Here is a 26842-nt window from a genome sequence, read left to right as displayed (position 1 = left end):
GCTGATTTGGGGGGCAGACCGCGGTGCTGAGAGGTTTGGAGGGCTGGTAGGGGTGGGCACGTGCCCTGGTACAGGAGCAGGAGGTGGTGGCTGGGAAAGAGAATTGGCACAGCTTACGGCTCACATCCTCCTCCCCGTTCATGCTGGGCTTACCCCCTTCCCCTGTCCCATCCCCAGCTGCCTGGCGAGACCCTGAGGAGCTGCCTTTTGTGGGAGGAGGAGGCCCTGCAGGCCCCCAGGCCCCTACCCAGTTGGTCGCAGCAGGCCATGATCTCAGCCAGACCGCTCTCCCTCACCTCCCATCTCTTTGACTCCCCAGCACTGTGGGGTCACCATCACCCTGGGCAGCCAGCTAATGTGCCACCCTTCCCAAGGAGGGTAGGGTGCCGGGGCACAGGGCCTGAGAGAGAAGTGCTGCTCACTGCCCCACCCCACTCCACAGATGGGCAGGATGCCTCCAGAAGGCGGGGGCTGGCCTCTCTGTGGCATAGGGGCAGGATTGGAACTGGCCCTTGCTGTGGCGCTGTGACCCATTCTCTGGGGTCAAGTGAGGACAGAGGGCATCCACCGGTGGAAAGGCAGCCTGGAGGAGGCAGCCAGCCCTCAGCTATGCTGGGCTTAGGGACCGGCCCTGGCAGCAGGATGCCAGCGGAGACAGTGCCTCAGCACGAGTGCCCTCTTGCCCAGCAGCCCCAATCTGCGCCCTACTCCTTCATGTGGCTCCATCCCCTGATCTTGACCCCCAGGGCATCCTCAGTGGCTGTCTGGTTCCCTGCATTGGCGCCCCCTTCTGGCCCAATGACCTCCGGAAGTAGCTTGCTTTCTCTGGGCTTCAGTGTCTTTGTGGAAGCTGAGCCTGGGCTCTGACCATGCTCAGTGTGTCCCATGTCCAGGCTCTGGCTCTCTGCTTTGCCCTTGAGTCCTTGGCCTGCAGGATGGGTACCAGCTCAGCTCATCCTTCTGAGAAAGGGAGCAACAAAATCTGGACCCATGCCCCCTCCACCGCACGGTGGGACCTCCCATGCATCAGAAACCTCCAGCCTCCGCCTCTCTTCTCACATCTGGCAATCTGGCGTTGCCCCCCACTCCCAAGCCCCATACAGGATGCACCGGGCCGCGCTGAGGCTGCAGACCACAGAGCCCTATGTGGGTGGGTCCACGGCTGCCTCACCACTTGGCCCTGCTGACCGGTATGGACTGGAGCCCCGCCGTGGCCCTGGCCTGCAGCTCCAGGGACCCCAGAAGCAGTCGTCAGCCATGCCAAGAGAGTCCAGCAGCCAGGCCCCAGTGGAGTCCCGGTCCTGTGCGCCTGCCCGTGGGGGCTGTGTAGCTGCATCTGGTGGCCCCCACCAACACAGACGGGCAGGTCTGGGTGTGTGCAGCCGAACAATACCTTTCAGCCCTCCTGGCAGACTTTGCCCCACACCACCTGTTCAGGCTCCCTTCTTATCACTTCCTGCTTCAGGCAGGTGAGCTGTGCCCTCCCCATGGGAGCCGTGTCCTGCCCGGTCCTGGGTCTTACTCTCATCGGCCTCGCCTGCCACCCCCCACCCCCAGGCCTGGGTCAGCCTTAGGGGTGGCAGACATTCTGAGGTGAGTATCAAGATGCCACTTCCCTGAGCGAGGTAGTCACAGAGGGGTGCCTGGCTGGGCAGGGCTTCCCGGGTGAGAGGCGGGATGGAGCTGGGTGAGTGGGCCCTGGGCCAGCCAGGCTGGGGCAAAGTTCTCAGATGCTCCAGGCCCCTTCCTCTCTGTCTCTCTGTCTCTCTCTCCATTAGTCATCATTTCTTTCTTGCTTAGAGTCCCATGTCTGCGTCATTTGGTCTTCCTAGATTTTTTTTTCTCCTCTAATATTTAACAGATGGAAGCTAGATTTGCTGCCCTTTGAAATGAACGCAAGAGTCACTTTTTTCCTGGGGACACTTTGGGGCTTGGACCCGAGCACAAGGCCTCAGACATGGCTGCTCTATCCAGGAGATATCCTTCGCCGGTCTTGAGGATGAGCTTTAGGGGCTTTAGGGGGCAGACTGGGCCCTCTAGCCCCCTGGAGTACTCAGCTCTGCAGTTCGGGCCCAGCCCCTGCCAGGAGACCTGAGCTGCGGGGCTCTGGCTAGGACCCTCTGGTTAGGACCCTCTGGCTAGTCCTCTGATTCCCAGTGGGTGCCAGCTGTACCAGCACAGCTGGTTTGGGAGCCTGCTCACTCGGGTCCTGGGGAGCACGGGGCATGGAGGGTTAGTCACCAGGCTTGTGCACAGTTGCCTAAAGCACCCGCCCTCCTATCCCCACACACAGGGCCAGGGCTCAGCCTGTGCCCACCCTCAGCTGCCTGTCCCTTCGCAAATCACCCAGGAGAAAAAGCAAATATACGTGGAGACAGCCCTGGCTGGGGCTGGGCTGACTCTGTCATGTCAATCCTGGCCCCCTGTGTGTTCCTGGGGCCTGGACAACTGTGATGTCAGGGCACTGGGACGTATGTGTGTATGTGTCTGTATCTGATTGATGTGCTCTCATCCCTCATCCGCCAAGCCCCAATGAGAAGACCCATCGGCATCAACACATCTCTCTCTACCCTGCTCCCCCGTGCCTTCATTTTGAAGCCCCTCTGTGAGCATGTGTGGGGGGCTATGGATGTGGCCAAGAGGCCCAGCACCCCTGCCCTTGAGGCATGCACGATCCATTCAGGAGGACTGCACACAAGTCATGCAGATAATCCTGGTGGTGAGGGAGGGATGACACATGGGGGTGATCTTTGACCAGTCTGGGGCCAGCAGTGGAGGGCTAGGGCTGGCAGAGGAGCTGGGCTCCCTCAGGGAATGGAAAGAAGCTCTCTGTGCCTACAGTGTGGGGAGTAGGCTCAGCAAATGTGGCAGGAGCTGAGGCTGGAAAGGTAGGTAAGGGTCTTGAGGTCCACTTAAGGAGCTTGGGTCTTATGTCTTGGGTGGTAGGGAGCCACTGCACAGTTTTAAGCAGGGCCTGATTTGTGTATATTTGACATCTTTCTCTCTGGTTGAAGTCTCTGGATAGGGAGGGGACTAAGCAGAAGGCTGTTGCAGACATCAAGGGAGAGATGATGGTGTCCTGGACAGATGAGAGGTGGTAGAGGCAGAGAGAAGAGGTCAGTGTTGAGGTATAGTTAGGAGGCAAAAGCAGTAGAAATGATGCTTGATGTGTCATTAATTAGTCGATCACATAGATCTACAGGAGGAGAACTGATCCCTTCCAATCCATGAGCATGGTATACCACTCCATTTTTTGAGGTCTTCTTTAACTTCTCCCAGCAATATTTTGTAGCTTTGAGCATATACATTTTACACTTATTTTATTTTATTTTATTTTTTTTGACAGAAAGATCACAAATAAGCAGAGAGGCAGGCAGAGAGAGAGGGAAGCAGGCTCCCCGCTGAGCAGAGAGCCTGACTCGGGGCTTGATCCCAGGACCCTGAGATCATGACCTGAGCTGAAGGCAGAGACTTTAAACCACTGAGCCACCCAGGTGCCCCTTACACTTTCTCTTAACTACTTTTGTTTTTTTGACACTTGCAAAAGATACTGTATTTGAGGTTTCACTTTTCCAGTTGTTTGCTGCTAGTATATAGGAATACATTTTTGTATGTTAATTTTGTGTCCTATAACTTTGCTAATTCACTTATTCATAGTTTTGGTTTTGAGGTTTTAGGGCTTTTTTTTTTTTTTTTTTTTTTTGTAAATTCCTTAGGAACTTCTACATACACAATTATGTCATATGTGAAAACAGAAAGTTCTGCTGCTTTCTTATCTGAATGCCTTTTTTCTTGCCTTATTTCTTCTGCTGGTTAAGACCTCTAATACCATTTTGAATAAAACTGGCAAGAGTTCCTTTCCTTGTTTCTGATCACAGTGGGAAAGCATTCAGTCTTTTACCATTAGGTGTGATTTTTTTTTTTTTTTTCTGTAGATGCCCTTTGTTAGACCACTGGCAAGTTGTCAGACAATTTCCTTCTATTCCTAGTTTGCTGAGAGTTTCTATCATAAATAGATGTTGAATTTTATCAAATGATTTTTTTGCATCTATTGAGAGGATTATATAAATATTTTATTACTTGATTGATTAATTAATGTCAATTATATTGGCTGACATTGAAATGTTAAACCTTGACATTCCTGGGATACTTGTTAGGGATGTATTATTTATTTTTTATATTGCTGGATTCTGTTGGTTAATATTTTATTAAGGATTTTTTGTATCCATGTTCATGCATGATCTGATCTTTATTCTTCCTTTCTTGTAATGTCTTTGTCCAGTTTTGGAATGAGGTTAAAGCTTGCCTTTGAAAATTAGTTGATAAGTGTTTTCTTTATTTTCTGAAAGTATTTGGGTTGATATTATTTTATTCTTAAATGTTTGATAGAATTCACCAGTGACAACATCTGGGTCATGAGTTCTCTTTGTGGAAAGGTTTTACATTATGAATTCAACAACTTTAATAGATATGGACTACAAAAATAAATAAAGACTATTGACATTTTATATTTCTTCTATAAATTCTGGCAAGTTGTGACTTTTAAGAAATTTGTGCATTTCAACTGAGTTGTCAAATATATTTGCATGAAGTTACTAATGTTAATTGTTCTTCTAATGTCTCTATGATCTTGATGCCTTCTCTCTCATTTCTGATATTAGTAATTTGTGGGGTGTTTTTTACCTTGGTCAGTCTAGCCAGAGGCTTATCAGTGTAACTAATCTTTAAAAAAAAAAAAAAAACAACTTTCATTTTATTGGTTTTATATAGGTTATTTTTGTACTATATTAAATTTCTACTTTCTCTTATTTTCTTTCTTCTACTTATTTGGGTTTAATTTGTTGTTATATTTCTCTTAGATTCCCAAAGTGGAATCTTAGATCAATGGCTTTACACACTTTTCTCTTCTAAAACAAGCACTCAAAGCTACAAATTTTCCTCAAAACATTGCATTCATTAGCTTTATCTTGCAAATATTGATAAGTTGTGTTTTCATTATCATTTAGTTCAAAATAATTCTGTTTTCCTTTGATTACTTGTTTGACCTTTGAGTTAGTTATAATTATGTGTTTAAGTTCCAAATATTTGGGAACTCTTTAGATATCTTATGTATCTTTTTGTTATTTATTTCTAATTTAGTTGTGTTTTATTTAGAGAATATACTCTATATGATTTAATTCCTTTTAATTGTATTGAGACTTTTTTGTGGCCTAGCATATGGCCTATTTTGGAGAATGTTCACATGTGCACTTGAAAAGAATACATAATCTGCTGTTCTTGGGCATACCATTCTCTAAGTACCAGCTTGGATAAGCTGACAGATGTTGTCCAAGTCAGCTATACACTTATCAGTTTTCTCTCAGTTACTGAGAGATAGGTCAAAATAACCCAACATTGTAGATTTCTCTCTTTATTTGCTAGTTCTATTAATTTACATCACATATTTTGACTCTTTTATTAGGTAACACACATTCAGAACTGTTAGACATTCTTGACAAGTTGATCCTTTTATCGAAGAATTGTCCGTTTTTATCCCTGGTAATATTCCCTGTATTGAAGTTAACTTTGATATTAATTTACCCATTCCAACTTTCTTGAAATTAGTGTTTGCATTTTCTATCTTTTTCCATTCTTTCATTTTGTTTACTTTTAACCTACCTTTATGTTTAAAGTATGTGTCAGTTAGATACATTATCACTTTTTGCTTTTTTTTTTTTTTTAAGATCTGATTTATTTCTTTGACAGAGAGAGAGAGCACAAGCAGGGGGAGAAGCAGGCTGGAGAGGGAGAAGCAGGCTCCCTGCTGAGCAGGGAGCCCCATGCAGGGCTTGATTCCAGGACCCTGGGATCATAACCTGAGCTGAAGGCTTAAACCACTGAGCCCCCCAGGTGCCCCCACTTTTTGCTTTTTTAACCCAGTTTGAAAATCTTTGCCTTTTAATTGGAGCATTAGACCAATTACATTTGTCTTCTATTTATTGATCTCATCTTTTCTTTGTATCTTTTTTTCTCCCTCTTTTGGACTGAATGTCTTGTTTCATATTCCATTTATCTCCTCTCTTGGCTTATTTATTATAACTCTTTTTTCAGTGGTTGCTACTGGGTTTACAGTATGCAGATGTAACTTACTGATGACTGACTGGATGGAGAAAGGCAGTGGCTCCGGAGCTAGAGGTGGGGGGTGGAGAGGTGCTATGAGAGGGTATCGGGATCTGGGCAAGATGCAGGGGCTCCCAAAGATCATTGGAGATTCCACTCTTTAATTTGTGAGTGTGTACCTGGCTGGACACTTGGGTCTAATGCTTTATTAAAACACTTCAAAATGAAGAATTCTGCCCCATGCTGCTGGAAGTCAAGTACGACAATGCCTGTTAGGTGCCTGCAGGGTCAGTGGACTGACCATGGTGAGACCCAGCCCTCAGGGCCCAGGCACTGCAGGGCGTGTGAGGAGCTAGAGTCTGCATGAGGACCACCTTCAGGACAGCCTGCGACCTGAGTCATTGCACGCTCAGCAAGCAGGGCCCCGGAGGAGGTATGGCCTCTCACTCAGACCGTGCCTCTGGCTACCAGACAGTGTAGCTGCTGCAACCCTGTAGTGTGACTGCCCCACCCTGATGGCAGCTTCACTCCCACTGACTAGAGAAGGAGGCTGACCCGAGCAGCCCAGGGCCTGGCAGGGGTGTGCTCAGCAAGTATGTGCAGGAGGAAATCCAAGTGGACAGGCAGGCATGGTTGGAGCTGTGTAGGGAGCAGTGGGTGGGTGTGCAAGAGGGCAGCTGGGGAGGTGAGAGCCAAGGTGGGGTGCTCCAGGTGAGGGGGGAGCAGGTGAGAGAGCGTGGCCCAAAAAACTGTGCGTGAGTGTGGGGGGGGGAGGTGAGAGAGAGAGAGAGAGAGAGAGAGGAAAATGAACAAACCTTTAGAATCTTTAGAAGAAAGGGGGTTTTATTTGAGCCCAGGTTAGGACATCTGCCAGGAAATGTGCCTGCATAGGGAAGAAAGGGCTCTGGAGAATGAAGTTTTACCAGGCTGTACTTTTAGCATCTTGTAAAAGCTCGGAAGACTATAGATGAGCACACCGTTGGGAATCAGGACTTCCGTTGTCAAGGAGTGCAGGGATAGAGGCACTAGTCGGTGTCTCAAAGACAAAATGATTTTCCTTCAAGCTGTTTGTGTACAAAGCAGGTGTTCAATCCAGGCACGATGGGCCACAGATCAGCTTTTTGGTTTGAACCAAACCCTGATTTCTATGTCTAAAAAGAAATCTGATATGGTTTCGCGTGTATATCGGGCCTTTAGGGAGTTTTTCTCTGATCACAACGCAAACAAGATTCTGGAAAAAGGACTTTGAACTCCAGAGTTTTTAAGTGAGCAAATCAAGTAAAAACTCAAGCTTTGCTTTGTTGACCCCTTAAGGCCTGGCTCTAACCCTACCCTAAGGCAGCCCAACCCAAGTCCGCCCATCCCCTGCTCGCTCACTCTAGCCAAAGACCCAACCCCAACCGCGGCGCCCCCCCCCCCCTTTCTCCTCGTTCCCATCACCCTCACTCCCACACCACCGCCTACGTGGCCCTCCTGCCCTCCGGGGCCACCGGTGTCTGAGGGTCGGCTCCAGCCCCTCACCGCCGTTGCTCCTTCCCTGGCCTCGGTCTTGGCTGCAGGCTGCATCCTAAGCTTCGCTCTGGGGAAGATCCCAGTGCTCTCCTCTGTGCACCCCTAGCGGCCTGAAGCCCCTCCCTGCCCCGCTGGGCCTTCGTTTCCCACTCCGTGCCCTGCAGGCTTGGAGCTGGTGAGGTGGATCCTGCTGCCCCGGGGCTGGCGGAGGCAGCCCAGCCTCCTGCTTCTGAGGAGGACTCAGCCCTGCAGACAGCTCTCCAGGCGAAGCAGATGCAGCGAGCGCGGAGTCCCAAGGGAATGGGCTTCATCCGCTGTGCTGGACGGTTCCCAGCCCGTGCCCTCCACTGCTTGAGCCCCGCGGGGGCCGTACTGGCCTCCTGTCCACCCTAGGGCCCCTCCCACGAGCACGGAGAAGTGTGTGCGCCCGGGGTCCTCCTGTGCAGGGGCACAGCATGTGTACGTGTCGCGTCAACCTCAAAACAGAACACAGTCACCTTATCAGCAAAGCTGGTTCTTCTTCAGACCAGCAAGGAAGGAGAGAAGGCTTTTTTTTTGTGAGGGGGTGGGGAGGGGTTGAAGTATAGTGGCTTCTCATTGGCTGAGCCATGACTGCCTTTCATTGGCTGGGCTGTGAATGTCTCTCATTGGCGGGGCCATGAGTGTCTCTCTGCGGGGGACCGTGATTGTCTCTCATTGGCTGGGCAGTGACTGTCTCTCATTGGCAGGGCTGTTGCCAGGGCCAGAAGAAAATCTTTCTTCCTGCTGGTGGCGTAGTAAAGTAGTATCCATCCACCTGCAACTTGGTCCCTTTAGTGGGGTCTGCAAATGGCCATGAGTGGGGGGCCTGGAGAGGTTCTCCTGCGGCTCCCAACTCCATTCTAAGTTTTCCTTTATTCAGTTCCACAGTGTATATGTGTATGTAATTGTATGTTTGTCTATGTGTTTGTATGTGCATGTGTGTTTGTGTGTGTGCCGTGGGTGTGTGCATGTACACATATGGCTTTGCACACGTGTAAGTGTGTGTGTGTGTGTGCCCCATGCAGACTGCCGTCCCTCTGGGGCGGCCCTCGGCCTCCCTCTGTGTATCAGGAGTCCTCTCCTGGACATGCATCTTCTGGTCCGTGGTTTCTCCTACCATATGACCCTCCTGCCTGTGTTTGGCAGGGATTTCTCATCATTTTAGGACCACTGAGAAGGCCCCCTTTTACATTACCATGGAGTTGAAAGAAAAGTCACAGAGATCCTTTCCTTGCTTCTTAAGGACTTGTAGTGGGTATTTGGCCATCCTTTTCTTAAACTTTTTATTGTGGGAATTTTCAAACAGATACAAATAAAATAATAATGAACTCCATGCGCCCTCACCCCCAACTCCAGCAATGACCAAATCATGACTGGTCCTATTTCACCTGACCTCCATCTACTAGCTTAGAATATTTTGACAAATGCCAGACATCATATCATGCCATCTACAAGAATTTCAGTGTGAATAAAAGATAAGGATCGAAAAAACACACGCGCAGAACAGCATTGCCACACCTGAGCCAGAATGAACACGACTTTAGTTTTATCAGACATGCACTCAGTCTTCACCTCTCCCCCATGGTCATATACACCTTTAAAAATAATTTTCTTAGATTGGGACCTGAGAAGTCCATGTAGAGGCCCAAACCTTGCGTGTGCTCTCCACCACCTGCCCACAGCAGTCACAGAGCTGTGGCCCTCAGGCCTCACAGGAGCAGCACCCCCAACCCAGCCCTGCGGTCTGTGTACCCCATAGCATCTGAGTGGGCCTGGGGTGAGGGCTCAGGTCCTGGCTGATGGGCTCCGCTCCTCGAACACCTGCATTGGTAGGCATGCACTGTGGTCAGACCTGCTTCAGGGTCCTTGGCTGAGGCTCTTTTTCCAACTCTGACTCAGTGCTTTTCACTCCCAGCCTTGCCCCACTGACCCTGCCCCCCCACCCCGCACCATACACAGGTGGGAGCTTTATATTCAGGGATCCTCAGGAGTGAGATGGTCCTCCTGCCCGTCTACAGGGCGTCTGACTCTTGCCTTGTGTAACCGTGGGGCAAAATGGAACACTGAGCAGCCGCTGCCTTTCTTCCATCCCTGGACTTTGCTATGACACTAGATTGTGACTTGTCATTTGGCCCAACACCCTAAGTGTCTGTGGACACCGGCCGCTTAACAGGATGTACTTAAGGTCCCTTCCCTCCACTAACTGACATGCGGTCAAGTCTCTTGCTCTCCTTTTTTTTTTTTTTTTTTTTTTTTAAGATTTTATCTATTTATTTGACAGAGAGATCACAAGTAGGCAGAGAGGCAGGCAGAGATAGAGGGGGAAGCAGACTCCCTGCCAAGCAGAGACCCTGTTTCAGGGCTAAATCCCAGGACTCTGAGATCATGACCTTAGCCGAAGGCAGAGGCTTGACCCACTGAGCCACCCAGGCGCCCCATGGTTGAGTCTCTTAGGTGGGAGATTTCTCAGTCATCTCTTTCTCTCCCCTTGTGACTCTTGTTTTTGATGCCCGGCCCTGCACAGTGGCCCACAGACCGGAGTCTGCTGCTTGCACCCCTGGAATGTCATGGGTCCTGTTCTGTGCCTTCTCTGCTCTTGTCCCTGGGATCTAGCTCCAGGGGTTTAATCAAGTTCAAGTGGGTTTTTTTTGTTGTTGTTTTTGTTTTTGTTTTTGTGGCCAGCCTCTTCAGGAATGGACTGGTTGTCTGTTTGTTAAGTATAATTACAAATTCATGGATTTAAGCACTTTTTTGTGTCCCCATTCATGGAAATGCTGCTACTTTTTGCCATGCAAAGCATCTTGTCTTTGGCCAGTGGGAGCGAACTTGAGTTACCTCCTGAATCCTTTAGACTTTAGCCAAGAGTCTTGATCTGCTTTGTTTTCTAGGATGAACGACTATCCCAGGAGTTCTATATTCCTAAGCCAGACCTGCAAGTATCCACTGACTTCAGGAGCTCCTCTTTCTCTTCAAGAGAAGTGGTATCTAGAGACCAAAATCTAGATGCCTGGGTGCTGGTTTTTAGGTCTTGTCAGTCAGAACTTAGTCAGAACTTAGTCTGAACTAAGATACTAACTTTCCTTTCCAAGAAATGACACAGTACAAGTACCTACTGATACTATGCACCCAGATTCCGATCTGCATGCTTCTCCCTGGACCTTTTTGAAAATACATCTGCATCTCATTTATCCCACACAGAAACTTCAACAATGCCCAGAGTCAGTATTCATTTACACTTATTCACAACACAATAATCCCCAAATCACAATACCAACATTATTATCAACAGTGTGATTACTGAAAACTGTTTAAGATGCTTTTATGTATTTTAAAAAACATCCTTGCATTATGCACATGTACAGATGAAACTGGGTTTTAACATTATTTGGAAAATGATTACAGAAAATGAAGTGTTTTTGACATCCTTTTCGTAGTTGGACTATACAGGTGACAGTCAAATACTGGATTTTAAAATCACTTGGAAGAGTTTGCTAGGACTGTGCTGTCAGGTGATAATGCAAGTTTATTGGTTTTATCTTGCTTTCAAGTTTAAAAATTTCCTTTGGGGCACCTCGAGGACTCAGGGGGTTAAGCCTCTGCCTTCAGCTCAGGTCATGATCCCGGGGTCCTGGGATTTAGCCCCACATTGGGCACTCTGCTCATCAGGGAGTCTGCTTCTCCCCCAACCTCTCCCCTCTCATGATTTCTCTCCCTCCCTCTCAAATAAATAAAATCTAAAATCTAAAATAAATAAATAAATAAAATTTCCTTTAAAAATGTAATTTAATTTAATTTAGTAATTACATAAATATTTATGTAGCTCTAAAGCCAAAGCCACAAACCAAGGGATATTCCTGTATATAGAAGTCTAGTTTCTATATAGTCTCCCTTCATCTCCTTTCTGCCTATTCTCTATAGGTAATAATTTAATTTAAAACAAATTTAATGGCTTATCCTTCCATTTGTAAAGACAAGCTGCTGGCATGCTGTAAATCAATAAAGACACATCAGTGATTTTTCTCACTTAGCAATCTATCCTGGAGAAAACCATTTAGTAACATATAGAATATTTCTTTTTCCTTTTTACAATCCCCTGGTGCCCCGCGGTGTAAACAGCAAGCACTTCATGCATGCAGGGCCCTTTGACGTCAGGCTGTGCTACCCTACCGCACGGCAAGAAATAGCCTCTCCAGTCTCCTCTTCCTCACTGGGCTGGTCTGTGAGTGGGACAGATTCCTGGAACCAGGATGATTGGGTCAACAGGCAAGGCATCTCTAAGTTTGTGCGATTTCTAGGTTCCCTCCGATGGGGTTCATATCACGTTAAATCCCAACAGATGACATCCAAGGCTATCTCCCCCAGAGATGGCTGTCAGATGCCAGGATATAGCCTCATCTGACAAGGACAAATTGTGCTGCAAGACACTTTTAATTTCTATTTCTCATTTCATGAATATGCTGAGCATTGTTTCAGATCTCCAATGAACCCTCTCTAGCTCATGGTTCCTCTTCTGTGAATCTGTTCCTCTCTGTTCTCCATTGGTGTCCTGCCCAACTTCCAGAGGAAGTGGTCCTTCAGAGCGGTAGGGGGAATGACATGGACGAGCAGGAAGTGCTCAGCAGTGTTGGTCTGGGGAAGCTGAGGACCCCTGTCTGGGCATCTCTGTGGGTGCTGGAAAATTAAGCCTCTCCTTGGACCCCGCACCCACAGACTGGCTCAGAGAAGCCCAGGCAGGAGGCCGGCTGCCCTGGGAGGTGGGCGGTGGGACCCCTCCTGAAGACATATGCCCTTTCCGGGGAGATTGCCCTTCTCAGGCTCCCTCCATGTCAGCTGTAGACATTCACGGTGATTTCCAGATGGAGTGAGCTAGTGCTCTCCATCCGTCACACTCTCAGCCTGGGCCCAGCCCTGCAAGTCTTGGCAGGCAGGTGCTTGAGCTGGGAGGACCACCTGGAAGAGGAGGCTTCCTGGGGAGGGTGGGCGCAGTGAGTGGGGACAGCTCCCGGGCGGGCTCTGGGCTCCAGGACCACCGTGTCTGCCTCCCCGGCTACGGAGGTAGGGTGGTGCTGGAAGGCAGCATCCCCAGGCATGAGAGCAGGCGGAGGACCTGGCATGGGGCCAGCGGCCAGCCTCGCAGCCACAGAGCGCCTTGGGCAGAAAAAGGGGAAGGAGGTCTGTGAGAGTAAGGGAGCGAGTTCAGGGAGTCAGCAACAGTGTGAAAAGCAGCTGGAGCAGCACCACCCCACCCCACCACCCCTATCTGGCAGGGTCCCATGGGGCTCCGAGCAGCAGCAGAGACCAGAGGACAGCCCATTGAGGAGCCAGCCCCGAGGAGGGCAGCAGCAGCTGTGTAGGGGTGAGTGAGCCATCCCAGGGCAGCTGGGGGCCCTAGGATCAGCCATGGGGCCAGCACCTGCTGCTGTCTCCCCAGAGCAGCAGCCTCCCCTGCTGGATGTGGCTATGGGGCATGGGATGTGCCAGATGGGGACACTTCTGTCACCTGCAGGTGTCTAGATGCCCCAAGGCATCTTCCAGCTAGGGGGAAAGGCGCAGCTGAGCACAAGCAGAGGGGGTGGGAGGCGAGGGGGTGGACAGCTGCCGGAGCCTAGTCCCAAGTGTCTGAGGGCAGAGGCTGCGGGAAGCTGCCCCCTGCTGCTGGTGAAGGGGATGGGGTCGATGCAAGGAAGGACAGGGAAGGGCAATGCCCAGGGCACTCCCATGCTAAGCCTGTGAGTCTGCTAGGCTGTGGCATTGGGAGTGGGAGGGACAGAATAGCAACCCCCCATCGGCCCCTCAGATCCCCTTGTTCCCATGCCAGCCACCCCTGTGATGTGACAAAGGATGCCAGCAGTGGGAGCAGGAGCAACTCAGCCAAAGTTGCAAGAGCTCAGGACCTCAGGCTACCTCAGGACCTGGGAACCCCTCAGGATCTCAGGACCCTTCAGGACTCCAGGACCTCTTCAGGACCTGGGGACCCCTCAGGACCTCCTCATGACCTCCTCAAGACCCCCTCAGGACCCCAGGACCACCTCAGGGCCCCTCAGTACCCCTCAGGAACCCTTAGGACCTCAGAACCCTTTCAGGACTGCTCAGGATGCCCTCATATCCCCAAGTTGCCCAGTGTCCCTTGTCCTATGGTGGCTTCTCCCTTCTGGCAAAGCCCCCCCTCCCACCTTGCTTGGGCCAATCTCCATCCGGAAAGGACTGTAGATGTGCTGTCTGGGTGCCTGGCTTGACCAGACCCTCTGACTGGCACTGTGGGGTCCCAGGCGGCCCAGCAGTGCCCTCCTGGATGCAGGGTGAAGAGGGAACAAGGGGCTCCAGGGGGAAGATTTCCGAGGGGGTGCTGAGCGGAAGCGCAGAGAGCAGAATCAGGAGCACTGGATGACCAGAGCCAGGGCTGCCCACCCCAGGACTCCAGGGCTCCACAGCGCTGTCCTAGACCCGTGGCCTCTGTGTCAAGCCCTGGAGTGTGCGACTCTCAGGTCACAGATAGCATGAGAGGTCTAGAGGCCAAGGAGTGTCAGAGCTGAGTGTCAGACCGCAAGGCTCTTCCTGCCACCACAGATGTGCGTGCCAGCTTCTGGAAACAGGGCAGCCATCCTCCAGTAGCCCCCTCAGAGGCTGTTCCCCACAGGCGTGGGCCTGGGGCTTTGGCTGGAGGCTGGGGGCAACTTATCCTTGGCCTTGCGTGCACCCCAGCCATTTCCTGGGGTACAGGGTAGATGCCAGAGGGGAGAGGCCTGGGGGGCAATGTAGCCAGGAAGTTGTGACTGTCCTTTCCCTCTGGGGAGTTGAGCTGGGTCTGAATGCTAAGGGAAGACCACAGGGCCAGGTGACACTGGAGAGAAGAAGCCCTCCTAATGGGGGACAGTGCCGGGAGGGGGGTGACTTAGGGACAGGCCAACAGCAGTTCCATTCTGGGGAGGAGTTCCGGAGTGTTTCCTGTGTGTGAGAAGGACACTAGTCTGCCAAGAGTGAGGAGGAGCTCTCATGGCAAGAGGATGTTGGATGGGGGTGGAGGGTCTGTGAGGAAGAGAAGGGGGGGGTGGCCAGGACCCCCTTGCTGAGGAAGGGAGGGACACTCGGGAGATGGATGGCAGGTGGGACTGACCCCACCCCATGGTGTCCCCAACACCCCTCCCCCACAGGTTTCCCCATCCCCTGTTTCTCCCTGTGGCACCCTCATCTGGCCAGTCTGGTGGGAGGGGAAGAGGTTTCCCAGACCAGGTTTCTGGGAAGAGAAGAACAGAAAGTGTCCATGGTGGGGAAATGACAGAAGCTTGGGTCCTCTTTCTGCTCAGCTCCGCAGATAGTCTAGACTTGTGGCTGAGTCAAGGTTCCAGAGGCGTCAGTTTCCAGACACCAGGTGCCTGGGCCAGGGCTGGGGCCAGGGTGCGGCAAGGGTGGCCCTGACCTCAGGCCGAACATCTCAGAGGCTGCCAGCACCCAGTCATGGGGACTGACTGGGCTTTGATGCTATGTTTGACTACACGGAATCAAGAGCACCAACCCTCCATGAACGTGAACATGAATTGGCCCTGTGCTAAGGGCGGGCGGTGGGACTGGCCTTCTTTTGCTTCAGGCTCCAATGTGGCAGCGAGGGGAGGTTGTGAAAGACCAGCCTCTACCCAGCCACCAGTCCGGCTCTGAAGGTGGCCTGTCCAGCACTGGGGAGCTCCTCTCACGCTTCCCCTCCACCCGCAGAAAGGGTCATGTCTCAGAGCAGGCGGCCGGCTACCTCCCCTGCCTGCTGTGGGCTTCAGGCTGTGGGAGAGAAGCTGCCTCCCTTCCTCCTCCTCCTCCAGGCTAGCGTGCTCCTTCCCTGCCCCATGGGCACCCTTCCACCTTTCAGAAGGCCCTTCCATCTCCACCTCCTCCACCATTCACGCCCAGCTCAAGTGCCGCCTCCTCCAAGAAGCCTCCTGTCCTAGTCTGCCTTCTGTGAACCCCCAGAAATAGTGAGCCGATGGGAGTGCATGCCCCACTCTGCATGAGGGCACACCTACATGGATGGCCTGCATCCCCCTGCCACGTCCGCTGCGGCGCCCAGGCGGGGGTCCCCAAGGGTGGGCACAAAGGGGGAGCAGTGATGTCAGAGCAGATGCACCTTTTAGCTTGGGGAGCTGACCCTCGGTGGGTCAAGGCTGCACTGCCTGGTGTCCTTAGGGCCCTTTGCCCTCTTCCTTGGCACTTTGATTCCTCATTTGACCCAGGTGGGCGGGGGCATCATTCTCAGCAGGCGAGGGGAGTGAGGGGAGCTTGGGGAGGGCGGGAGTGCCCAGAGGCTGCAGCGTTTCCTGGGCCCGCCCCTGGGCCACAGCCCGGAGCTCTGTGCAGTGACTCAGCGGCCACGGTCACTTCCCTAGAAGGCCCAGCTGCACATGGCAAGGATGCGCATTTTGTCATCAGCGGAGTAGCCCCAAGTGTCCAGAGGGGTGGAGGACCAGGAGGAAGGGGGAGCACGTGGGCTCTGCAGGTGCGAAGCAGGGGAGGGACCTGGGGGTCCTGCAGGTGGTGGCCAGGAGGGAGGGCAGACTGGGGGAGGCTCCCAGGGGCTCCACGGTGTGTGGGGGGGTGCTTGCCAGGCCTGTGTTGGTGGTTCAAGGCTGCCACCAGCAAGAGAATGGACCTGGGCTGCAATCTGGAGCCAGCCCTGTGCTCCCAAGCCTTGTGAACCCTGGGGGTGCAGGGGGCCTCTGCCCCTGGGAGGGAGCTTGCCTCACAGTCCACACAGAGGCCCCAGCCCACCCCGTGCTCTCCTCCAGGCCACAACCAACTGGTCAGCACGCTTCAGGGGGCCTTCCTTTGTGCCCTACTCTGAGGCATTGATGTGGCTGAGAGCAGGAGGTCCCTGCCTTGAGCTAGAACAAAGTACACAGCCTGCTACTTTAATCCATGAGAAATTCTTTCTAGAAAAAACCAGACCCAGTGCGGTGCTCAAAATGGCTGGGGATGCCAGAGATGGACAGAGAGGCAGGGAGAGAGGGAGGAGCCATGCTAGGACCCCAGTCAGGCTGGGCCTCGAGGGATGGGCCTGGGGCCACTGTGGTGGGGGAGAGTGGAGACAAGACCCCTCTTCAGGAGCCTCTGGGCAGAGAGTTCTGGTGGCAGGGTCTGGGGGGGCGCCGCCCAGCCCCTCCCTCCTCTGGGTCTCAGTTCCTACCTCTGGGAATGGGAGCATTCCCTTGTCCCTCATAGCTGTGCCAGGAGAGATGCTGGGGTAGACTGCAGGGCCCACACGGAGGCCCACAGGTGCCTGGGGCTAAGTGAGGGCAGGGCCAAAAGGCCTGGAGGAGCAGGGGGCAGGGGTGAGGCCTGGTCTGGAGATCTGGCTTCTGAAGAGATGGGCTTGAGGAGGGCCACCCGGGGGAGGGGAGGGAGGAGCAGAGTGGCAGGAAGTCCCCTGATCCTGGGCTGCGGGGGGACCTGACCAGAGCCCACCTGGCAGGTCACCTGTGTTTCTGGGTGAGCTGCAGTTGTGAGGGCAGGGCAGGCAAGGAGGAAGGACCCCCATGGATGGTTCCAGTAGGCACTGGGGGGTCCGTGGAGCCTGGCTGGCTTGTGGTCTGAGGGGCCTCTGAATCTGGGTGTCAGAAAGAGAGAAAACCAGAATCCTTTAAGGAAAAAAAAAAAAAAAAAAAAAAAGGAGAGTATCATTAGCAATGTGTGGAGTCTTCACATGCAGAGAACAGCTCATACATCTTTAATTGCTGGCAAGTGTGCCATTTTCAAATTCAAAAGGGATGAAATGGGATAATTTGGCAGAATATTTCTGTTTCCGGCTGAAATCTGTGCTCCTGCTTCCCTAATGGACTGTGACCTGGAGGTTCCCAAGGGATTGCAGTGAGGAAATGAGCTCCCTTCCCACCCACCCAGCCCCAGGCACCAATGAACCTAATGGTTCTGGATATTTCTCCCTTTCCTGTGTGGGGAAGAGGCAGGGACGCAGAGCCCGCCCAGGAACCCTCCCTTCCATACCACTCCTGGAGAGCAGGGAGCCCCCAGAGGTCCTGGTACTCATGGGGGGAGGGGTGGCCACTCCCACTCTGTCCCCCCAGCCCCCCAGCCAAAGGAACCAAGGTGTGGGGGGGAGTGTGCCCTGTGCCAGACACTGGGCACACAGGCCACCCATCCAGGTGCCCCGTGATCCCACGTGTGTGACACCAATGCCCCATTCTGCTGGAGTGCCTGAGGTCCACCCAGCTTGGGGTGAATCCAGAGTCCAGTTCCTAGATCATGGGCCATGCCGTGGGTGTCAGAGCCCTGACCAAGTCTACCCTGACTCTGGGGCTGTGTTCTGGAGTGTGTCCGGGGAGTGAGGGGACTGCATGGGGTGGTGGAGGGTGAGGTCTTATGGTGGCCTTAACGGTGACAGGGATGGATGCCCAGGGCTGCCCAGAGGCCTGCTCTGACCTGAAGGTCTGGGCCTGAAGGGGCAGGGCTGCCATCAAGGCTCTGATCACAGAAGACTCAAGGGTCCCTTCCAAGTGGGACCCTGGCGCATAGGACTGGGGTAGGCAGAGCCTCGGCAAGAGTGTTGTGTCTGGGGCCTATGGCGGCTGTGCCCCGGGAAGAGGATGTAGGGCAGCAGCATGGGAGGGAGACCAGAGTCCTGAGCTTTCCGGGGAGCCATCCTGAGCCTCAGCCCTGCTGCCTGGCCCTCTGCCGACAGGAGCAGCCGGGTGGGAGACAGCGGGGGTGTGAGGGAGGCTCACAGATCAGCAACTCTTGTGGCCAAGTACAGGGAGGGGCAGAGGGGCCCTCTCAGCGGGCTCAGGCCCTCGGGACCTGAGCACTGGCACACTGACCACTGTGAGCTCCTCCACCTTCCTTTCTGCCCAGCAGCAGACGCGTCACAGGCCAGGAGGCTGGGGAGAGGGGAGGAGATCTGGTTCTGTCTCTGCGCCACCTGGCTGTGTTACCCTGCCCCCTGCCACACACCCCCACCCCCTGACCCAGCCTCTGAGAGCTTTGGGTTTCCCTATCAATCCAGTGCATGGGGATTTGGGTCTGGCCCGGAGGGTGACACGCAGCTCCTGATGATTTCTATGATTTTCTTGGGGAAGGCAAGTCTGGATCCTGGATATGGGCTGGAGGTGGGTTGGGGCCCTGCCAGCCCCACAGCCCCCTTCCCTGCCTGCCATCCTTATCCTCTGCTTCTCGCCCTCAGCAGCGGTACCATGAGCAACAGCACCTGTGTCCCCAAAGAGCTCCCCTGGCCCTCCTTGGTCAAGACTGTCCTGTCCACCTACACGGGGCTGCTGCTGGGTCTGGGGCTGCTGCTCAACGGCCTGGCGCTCTGGGTGTTCTGCAGCCGTATGCGGCGATGGACTGAAACCCGAGTCTACATGGTCAACCTGGCAGTGGCCGACTTCTGCCTGCTCTGCACCATACCCTTCTTCCTACACTCCCTGAAGGAGAGGACCACAGACACGCCCTTCTGCCAGCTCTCCCAGGGCATCTACCTGGCCAACAGGTACATGAGCATCAGCCTGGTCACGGCCATCGCCGTGGACCGCTATGTGGCCGTACGGCACCCACTGCGTGCCCGGACACTCCGCTCCCCTCGCCAGGCTGCAGCCGTGTGCGCGGCGCTCTGGGCACTGGTGGCCGGCTTGCTGGGGCTGCGCTGGGCCCTTGGCGTGCAGGAGGGCGGCTTCTGCTTCTCGAATGCATCCCGGCAAAGCTCCAACACCACGTTCTTCTCCCTCCTGGGCTTCTTCCTGCCTCTGGCTGTGCTGGTCTTCTGCTCCCTGCGCGTAGTCACCGCCCTGGGCCAGAGGCCGACAGCCAGCCCAGACCAGGCAGAGGCGACCCGAAGGGCCACCCGCATGGTCTGGGCGAACCTGGCTGTGTTCATGGTCTGCTTCCTACCCATTCACGTGGTGCTGATAGTGGTCGTGGCCACGAGCTTGAACACCTCTGCCATCTGCTATGCACTCATCATCACAGGCAAGCTCTCGGATGCCAACTGTTGTCTGGACGCCATCTGCTACTACTTCATGGCCAAGGAGTTCCAGGAGGCATCTTCGCTGGCCTCAATGCCCATTGCCAAGGCCCATAGGAATGAGAACTCCCTCTCTGTGACCCTTGCCTAGAACAAGTTGTGGACACATGGGCCAGGTCCCAGGCTCTCTGGGAGGTCCTGCCTGCTGGGGCATCCCTGAACTCGCTGTGGCTGTTGGGCATGCTCCAGGAGCCTGGCAGGGTGGAAGGGGTGCGGGCACAGACCCTGAGGCAGAGTTGTCCCAACCCCTGGGATGGAAGAGGGTTGGGACCAGAGCAGGAGGCCTGAAGGCTGAGTGAGGCCAATCTTGGACAGGGCCAACACTGGAGCGCCCAGAGTCTGGTACCCCTGGGGTACTGGAGTGTATGTTTGCTCTGTGCTGTGACGCCTCAGTGGGCAGCCTTCTGCTGTCCCCCAGGGCTGGGCCTGGACTGTCAAGGGTCCCCCACACTCTCATGGTAGGAGGCTGGGGTGTCTTTCCAGGTGGCTTTCAAGGACTCTCCATCCAGGGACTCTCCTTGAGTCACTCCACCTGCTTCCCACCCCCTGGCCCACTCCCAGCCATCTGCAGGTCTCCTGGGGGCTATGGGCAGCTCTCGGAAGGGCCATACTAAAGGCCCACAGCCTGCTTTCCTCCTGCCAAGGAAGAATCAGGACCGCTCGACACCCTGTAGGGGCTGCACAGATGCAATGGGCTGGCGGTGGGCTGGGGGACAGTGGGGAAGGGGCCAAGGTCTGTCGAGGGGGCACGCTCCCTTCATGATTTCTTTAGGGAAGCTGGAGGACCCTGCCTGGGGGCTGCAGGACCTGGAGGTCCTCAGGCGGGGGTGGGAGTGCCCAGGCCTGTGTGAGCTGTACCTTAACCCTTCCTTGGCCTCCCTGCTTGGGCCTGGGCACCCCCACTCAGGCTGGAACTACCAGGGCCTTCTAGGGCCCCCTGTGGTGCTGGCCCGAGGGGCTTGGCTTCGAAACCCCAGCCCACCTGCCTCCCTGGATACCAAAGAGCCTCCCTTTCCTATTCTTCTGTCTATGTGCTTGGAGCCCAAATGTCCCGGCTTTGGGCCCCTGCAGCTGAGGCAGTTCCTCAGGGGCCCCACGGGGAGTGGTCCCTGCTCAGGGAGGTCCACGCTTAGGGGACCTCTGCTCAGGGATGGGGCTGTCAGGGGGCCCGTGCAACTCAATCTACGGCTGTCCTATGCTGGGGCTCAGATGCCCCCTCCACCGTTGGGGACCCCTGCCCTTTGTCACCTTGGGTAGGGAGTGCCGACCCTGCCCCCGCGACGTGCACCAGGGCTGGGCCAGGCAGCACTCTGTGCTGAGAAGGCGTGCAGATGGCCAGGCTTGTCGGGTGGAGCAGGGCCGGGGGGAACGCAGCCATATGGACTAGCCCAGCTCCCCTGTGTTCTCCCGTGCTGTAGGCTCGCCAGGGATGTCCTTGGGAGGGCGGGGGCGCTGGGAGGAGACCTTTTCGGGGTGGGGCTGGAGCTGCTGGGTGGCGGAGGCAGCTGGCTATGCTCCTAGGACACCAGCCTCCTGAGAAGGGCCCCCCACGGCTCCCCCTTGCTGGCCCCCGTCTGTGGCTGGGGAAGGGGATGGGTGTGCCCTCTGTCCCTCACGCCACTCCTGACTCCCAGCAAGTGCAGGCAGCTGGACTTTCACAAAATTCCCAAAGGAGCAAGAAAAGGAGCCAAGGCAAAAATCACAGATGTTAAACATCCAAAGAACTGACTTCTGGACACTAATCATGGCCCATACACTCTGCGAGGCTTTTGGGCCGGGTCAGACCACATGGAATACCTTTGCCCTAACACCCCCCACTCTGGCTCAGATGGCTTACGGGGCAGTTGGGCACACTGGTCAGGACTGGGCTCACCATTAATTAGCAAGCAACGGGCATATGAAAGCAGGCTCACTTTGAGGTTGCATCAACAGGAGTATAGGGCCCAGAATGCAGGAGGACACCAGTTCGTTCTTCTGCTAGGCTTACATCTAGGGTATTTTATCTGGCTAGGGACACTGTTCTGTCCCATGCCATAGTCATCTGGAGGGGGTCTGGAGTGTATAGGCTGGTGAGGGCCGGGCAGCAACCAGAGGAAGTGTGAGCAGCAAGTGACGGGAGGTGCCTTCACCTCCAGCAGATGAAGCAGGAGGTGGTGGCATCTGTGGTCTCCAAGCAGCAGACAGATCAGGATGGCTGTGGAAAGCAGAGCCATGATGGGGAGGGACCCAGAAAACGACCCAGGACCGGGGTGTGTCCAACCAGAGAGCTGCACGAGACACAGCTGTACATATCCAGGAATTTGCACACAGAAGGAAGGTGCTCCTGGGGGGACCATGTCACCTGATTCCTAATCGTCTGTGTGTCATCCGGCCAATGTCCCTTGTCTGTGGCTGTTTCCTCTGGGGCAGCTTGCTTCTCTGTGAAGGCTCTCTGTCTCTGCTGGGGGTTGGAGCCTGGCTGCAGCTGGCCTCAGGAGAAAGTATTCTGAGGGAGGAGGCTGGCAACCCATGGGCAGAGCTGAGCTTGGCCTCCTGTTATCGGGGACCCACCCGCTGCTGTGCACCAGAGAAACCTTCCCTAAGAACACGTGTCTATCTTCTACAGGGCCAGGGTGTATCAACCAGAGGCAGTACCACAGCAAGGGGGCTCTGCAGGGTCTTGGGGAACGGGTGCAGGTGTAGGGCTGCTGCCCAGCCCCCCTGTGCAGGGGCATGGCAGGGTTTGGGCACCCCAGGGGCCCCAGGGAGGGGGGCAGCAGAATACAGTGTCCACCCGACCAGAAGGTCAGTGCTTCAGGAAACTACTGCCCACATTCCCCAAGTGACCATCCAGATAGTGGCCCCCCGAGTCTGACCACGTGAAACCCGCTGGGGGAAGCAGCCTGTCCATCTCATGAGCTGGCAGTGAAAGGGTCTTCCAGCTCTTGCCTCCCCGGAAGGGTACACAGGAGGGCAGAAATGACATTGACGACCAAGAGACCCCTCCCCCCACAGGATTGGGACCACACACCTCTCAGAGCAGGGGTGTCCTCGCCACCCTTTCAGAGCCCCTGCCGCACACAAGATGGCTGATGCGCTGGCGCCCATCGCTGCATCTGTGTGGCGGGCCGTCCCTCCCAGCGTCCTCCTAGCACCTGCCCTCAGCTTACCCCCATCATGGCTTCACAGGCCATGTTGTTCCAGTGTGAGGTGTCCCCGACTCATGGGAAAATGGGCTCCCCCACATGCCTCTGCTTCCTTCCAGGCTCTCCCGAGCCGGGGCCAGTTCTCAATTTCCTCTGATGCCCTTCCTCCTGCAGGTGGTTGGCAGACCCTCTGCAGCCCCAGGCCTGGACCCTCTCCCTGGGGCTGCTGGCACAGCCAAGGGCAGGGCCGCCCTGGTGCTCGGGCAGGCTCACACTCCTGCATCGGGGTGGCTTCCAGAAGTCTCTGAGAGGGAGGTTTGCATGCAGGGGTTTCCCGAGGAGTGTGCTTGGGAATCCTACCCTCAATGGTGCTAGCAGAGTGGGGAGGGCCAAGGGACAGGCTTCCGTACCCGTGGGGGCCCTGCACTGAGATGACGCAGCCGAGAACACAGGTTGCCATGGACACATGGTCCCTGAGGCCCTGTGTTACTTTGCTGAGGGCAAGTCCAGAGGGGATGTGGGCTGGGCTGTGAACTCTGGCAGGAAGGGCAGGCAGCATGTGCCTTGGTCATTATGGGGGCCCCTGGCAGCACCCCACAACGTCCACTACAGCCTGCCACCCTGTCAGGCTGGGTGCTTGGAACCCTGAGCGGCAGCTCTCCTTGGCTGTGGGGGAGGGGGATGCGGCTGAGGGTCTCTGGGTTCTCCAGTCCCGAAGGAGGCAGGTATCCTGTCAAAGGTCTCCCCAGCCAGTGCCAATCATGGATGTGTAGAGGTGGGGGGCACCACCTGGCCCAAACTGGCCTCCTGGAAGCCGCATGCAGGCCCTGCTCTGCCCCGTGTGGGAGGCCAGTCCCTGCAGGCTGGAAGTGCCCTCGCTCTCTGGCCCCGGGCTCCAGATGGCTGCAGAGGTGGCCCAGGGCTGTGGTCAGGAAGCAACGTGGTGCAGGGTGTCACAGATGGCAGGCAGACACAGCGGGAGCCAGGCACACAGAGACCAGAGCAGGGGGCTCTGAGCAGGGGTGCCCCCCTGCCAGATGCCCTCAGACACATGACCGTACCTGTGCACAGAGAGCACAGAGCCTGTGATCATGGCTTTGGGCTCTAGTCTGGCTGTGCGGACAGTGGCCCAGCCCAGCTCCCCAAGACCCCAGGCCTCCCAGACTGGTGAGTACCCCCCAAGCCTGTGGCCCCCTGCTGTCCTCTCCGTGAGCCCTGGCCTGTCCTCTCCCTGCTGGCCAGTGGAAGCTGGGCAAAGGGCTCCCAGGTGCAGGGCCCCAGGCTGGCTTGCATCGAGCCCCGTGCTTCCCACTTGAGGACCGCACTGCGCTCCAAGAACAAGCAGGCGTAGGGCAAGGGCTAGGGGGACAGTTAGCGTCTGTTTGAGGTAAGATAGTTGGGGGGTAAGGAGTGAGGGACAGAGGTAGAGCTGGGGGGACAGAGATGGGGAGACAGTGGGAGGGACAGAGATAGAGCTGGGGGAGAGAGAGGGAGAGACAGTGGGGGGGCAGTGGGGGACAGAGGCTGAGAGGAGGGGGAGGAGAGAGAATGGGGGAGATGGGGGTTGGGGGAGAGCCTTTGGTGGGAGGGAGGCAAAAGGAGGGCCCCAAGGAGGAGGGTGGACAGTGAGTGGGAGGGCCGAGGGGGTGGCTGGGTTGAGGGAGACACGCAGACACAGAAGCAGGAAGACCAACAGAGCCAGGAGAGAAGACAGGCTCAGCCTGGTGATCCCACCGCTCTCCTGATGGGCCGGGGGGTCCTCTCTCTCCGTAGACTGGCCTGTGGCCCCTGCCAGAGTGTGGGGGCCCTGCCCCATGGGCCATGGGCTGATGGTCCTTAGACAAGGCCACAGGATGTTGGGGAGTAGAGTGGACAGTAAAGTCACAAAGGTCTTGGGCTGAGCTGGTAGAGAAGCCCAGAGAGGAACCCCCACAGAGCCCCCTTCTGTGGCGGGGTCCACTGTGCTCATCCAGGCATCTGGTCCCTCTGGGTGGAACAGAGGGGGTGGCCTCAGTGGAACCTCTTGGGATCAAGACAGGGAGCCCTTGGGGCTGTTACTGGAAGTGGTGGGGGAGGGAGAGAGAGCGGGGAGGTCAAGGAGGAGGGACCAGCCACAGCAGCGTTTCCCTGCCTGCCCCCAGGTGGAGCTGGTCACTAGCTTCCCACCGCCTGTCAGGGAACAGCTCCAATGGGTACGGATCAGACACAGCTGGGCGCGTGCCGTCCCAGGTTACCAGGGTCTATCTGCCCATCTGGCACCAGGGCTGCCCCTCAGTGGGCTCGGGCTCTGGGAGTTCTGCAGCTGCCGGCAGAGGTGGATGAAGACCAGCGTCTCCATGGCCAACCCAGCAGCGACCGACTTCCTACGGCTGCTAAGCCCACCCAAAGTCCTGCCCACGCTGGGCCAGGAGCTGGGGGAATTCGAGGGCCCGCTGTGAGGGTCCCACAGGACTTCTACCACGTCAACCCCTACCGGAGCACGGGCCTCCCTGTGGCCATCCCTCGGACTGCGACACCACCTCCTGCTCCCCCTGCAGGCTTGGGCCTGGCGCAGCCCCTGCCGGGCCGCCTTCACCGGCCTGGCCTCTGGCTGCTGGTCTCCGGGACGGTGGCCCTGGTCATGTCCCTGCTGCCTGCAGATGAGAACTTCTACTTCGGGCAGGGACACATCCGGGCCATCAAGACCTTTGCCTTCTCCCTGCCTTGGGTCTCCATCTCACTGCTCACCCTCAGCCTCGGCTCTGCGGGCACCGCCTCAGGGGGCCGACCACATCCCCAGAGCCCTCCACATCATGGCTGCCAACCTGGCCACCTTCGTGCTCTGTGTCCTCCCAGTGCACGTGGCCTTGGTGGCCGAACTTGCAGCCAAGCAGGCGAGTGCACCTTGCCCCACCACCCAGCACGTCGCTGATTTGTGCAGGGTACCACCCGCCTGGCCTTGACTTTCCAGGGATGGACGCGGGGCACACCTGCAGGTGACCACCCTGACCTGGGTGTCTGCAGCGGGGCAGCTAAGGAGAGCCCCACAGGAGGAGCCCCACACACGGCCCTGCAGCAGGCGGCACAGGCCCCCCACAAGGAAACAGTCCCCTCCCCCACCATGGCACCCACAAGAAGCAGCGTCCCTGCTCACAGTACTGCTTCAAATTCATGAGTCGTGGGGATGGGGACTATTGCTCAGCAAGTAGAATTTAAGCAAGGAATTTAAGGATCACCCCCAGATCTTTGTTCTTCCTGCTCTGCTGGCTTGGACCCTTGGGCTGCTTCCTTTGCGGCATGCGCCCCCTCCCCAACCCCAGCCCTCAAGCTCCAGAATGACCCTGACTTATGCTAGGCTGACCTCCAACCTCTGTACTCCACCCCTGCGGGTGCTCAGGAAGGGAGGACTCTCCGAGCACCCAGGTAGCACTCCTTGGCAAGTACTGAGAAGGGTGTTTAAAAAAACACACATTTTTCTGTGTCACCTATAGATCATGATTAGACACCAAAATCTATCAAAGTTCCAAGGTCTCTCTTCAGGCCTGTAACACCACTGCAGACCGAAGCTCAGGATCCAGAAGCCTGGATCCCAGGGTTGTGGGACACACGTTTACAGAGACACAGACGCTAATTAAGTTTAAAGACATTCCTTTGCAGGGCACCTGGGTGGCTCAGTGGGTTAAAGCCTCTGCCTTCGGCTCAGGTCATCGTCCCAGGGTCCTGGGATTGAGGCCCACATGGGGCTCTCTGCTCAGCAGGGAGCCCGCTTCCTCCTCTCTCTCTCACTGCCTCTCTGCCTCCTTGTGATCTCTCTCTCTGTCAAATAAATAAATAAAATCTTAAAAAAAAAAAGACATTTCTTTGTAATAAATGTTCAGTTGTGTTCCGGAAGCATGTCGAAGACGTCTAGTCCCTACCTTTGGGGTGCTTCTCAGGGCCGCTTGTTCTGCTACACACATCACACCTCCCAGCGCCAGCAGCCGTCGCCACCCCACAGCCACATCCTCCACTCTGGGCCAGGCCCGGGGACGCCCACAGGCTGAGCTGAGAGGCCTGGTGATCCCCTCTGTTAGTGGGGGACGGGAGGGGCTCTCCC

At 55.4% G+C, this 26842-nt stretch overlaps 1 protein-coding gene across 8 annotated transcripts; it reads left to right on the top strand.

Annotated features, from left to right (window-relative positions):
- Window positions 1-5: 5 nt before the first annotated feature.
- GPR35 (G protein-coupled receptor 35) lies at window positions 6-26598 on the top strand. Of its 8 annotated transcripts, none has more exons than XM_059167507.1 (3): window positions 6-1593; window positions 12900-12988; window positions 18809-24259. In XM_059167507.1, the coding sequence occupies exon 3, from the start codon at window positions 18816-18818 to the stop codon at window positions 19731-19733; it is 918 nt and encodes a 305-aa protein (XP_059023490.1). In that variant the 5' UTR covers window positions 6-1593; window positions 12900-12988; window positions 18809-18815; the 3' UTR covers window positions 19734-24259. The 8 variants fall into 8 exon arrangements, 7 of the variants coding, with proteins under 7 accessions (XP_059023490.1, XP_059023491.1, XP_059023487.1 ...); XR_009351955.1 differs by lacking the exon at window positions 6-1593 and adding an exon at window positions 24909-26598 and having other exon boundaries at window positions 12801-12988; window positions 18806-23934; XM_059167508.1 differs by lacking the exon at window positions 12900-12988.
- The last annotated feature ends 244 nt before the right edge of the window (window positions 26599-26842 follow it).

This window comes from Mustela lutreola, chromosome 3 (genome assembly GCF_030435805.1).
Source record: "Mustela lutreola isolate mMusLut2 chromosome 3, mMusLut2.pri, whole genome shotgun sequence".
Classification (NCBI taxonomy): domain Eukaryota; kingdom Metazoa; phylum Chordata; class Mammalia; order Carnivora; family Mustelidae; genus Mustela; species Mustela lutreola.
The sequence above is the reverse complement of the archived record's forward strand: the minus strand, read 5'-3'. Positions and strand labels throughout refer to the sequence as shown.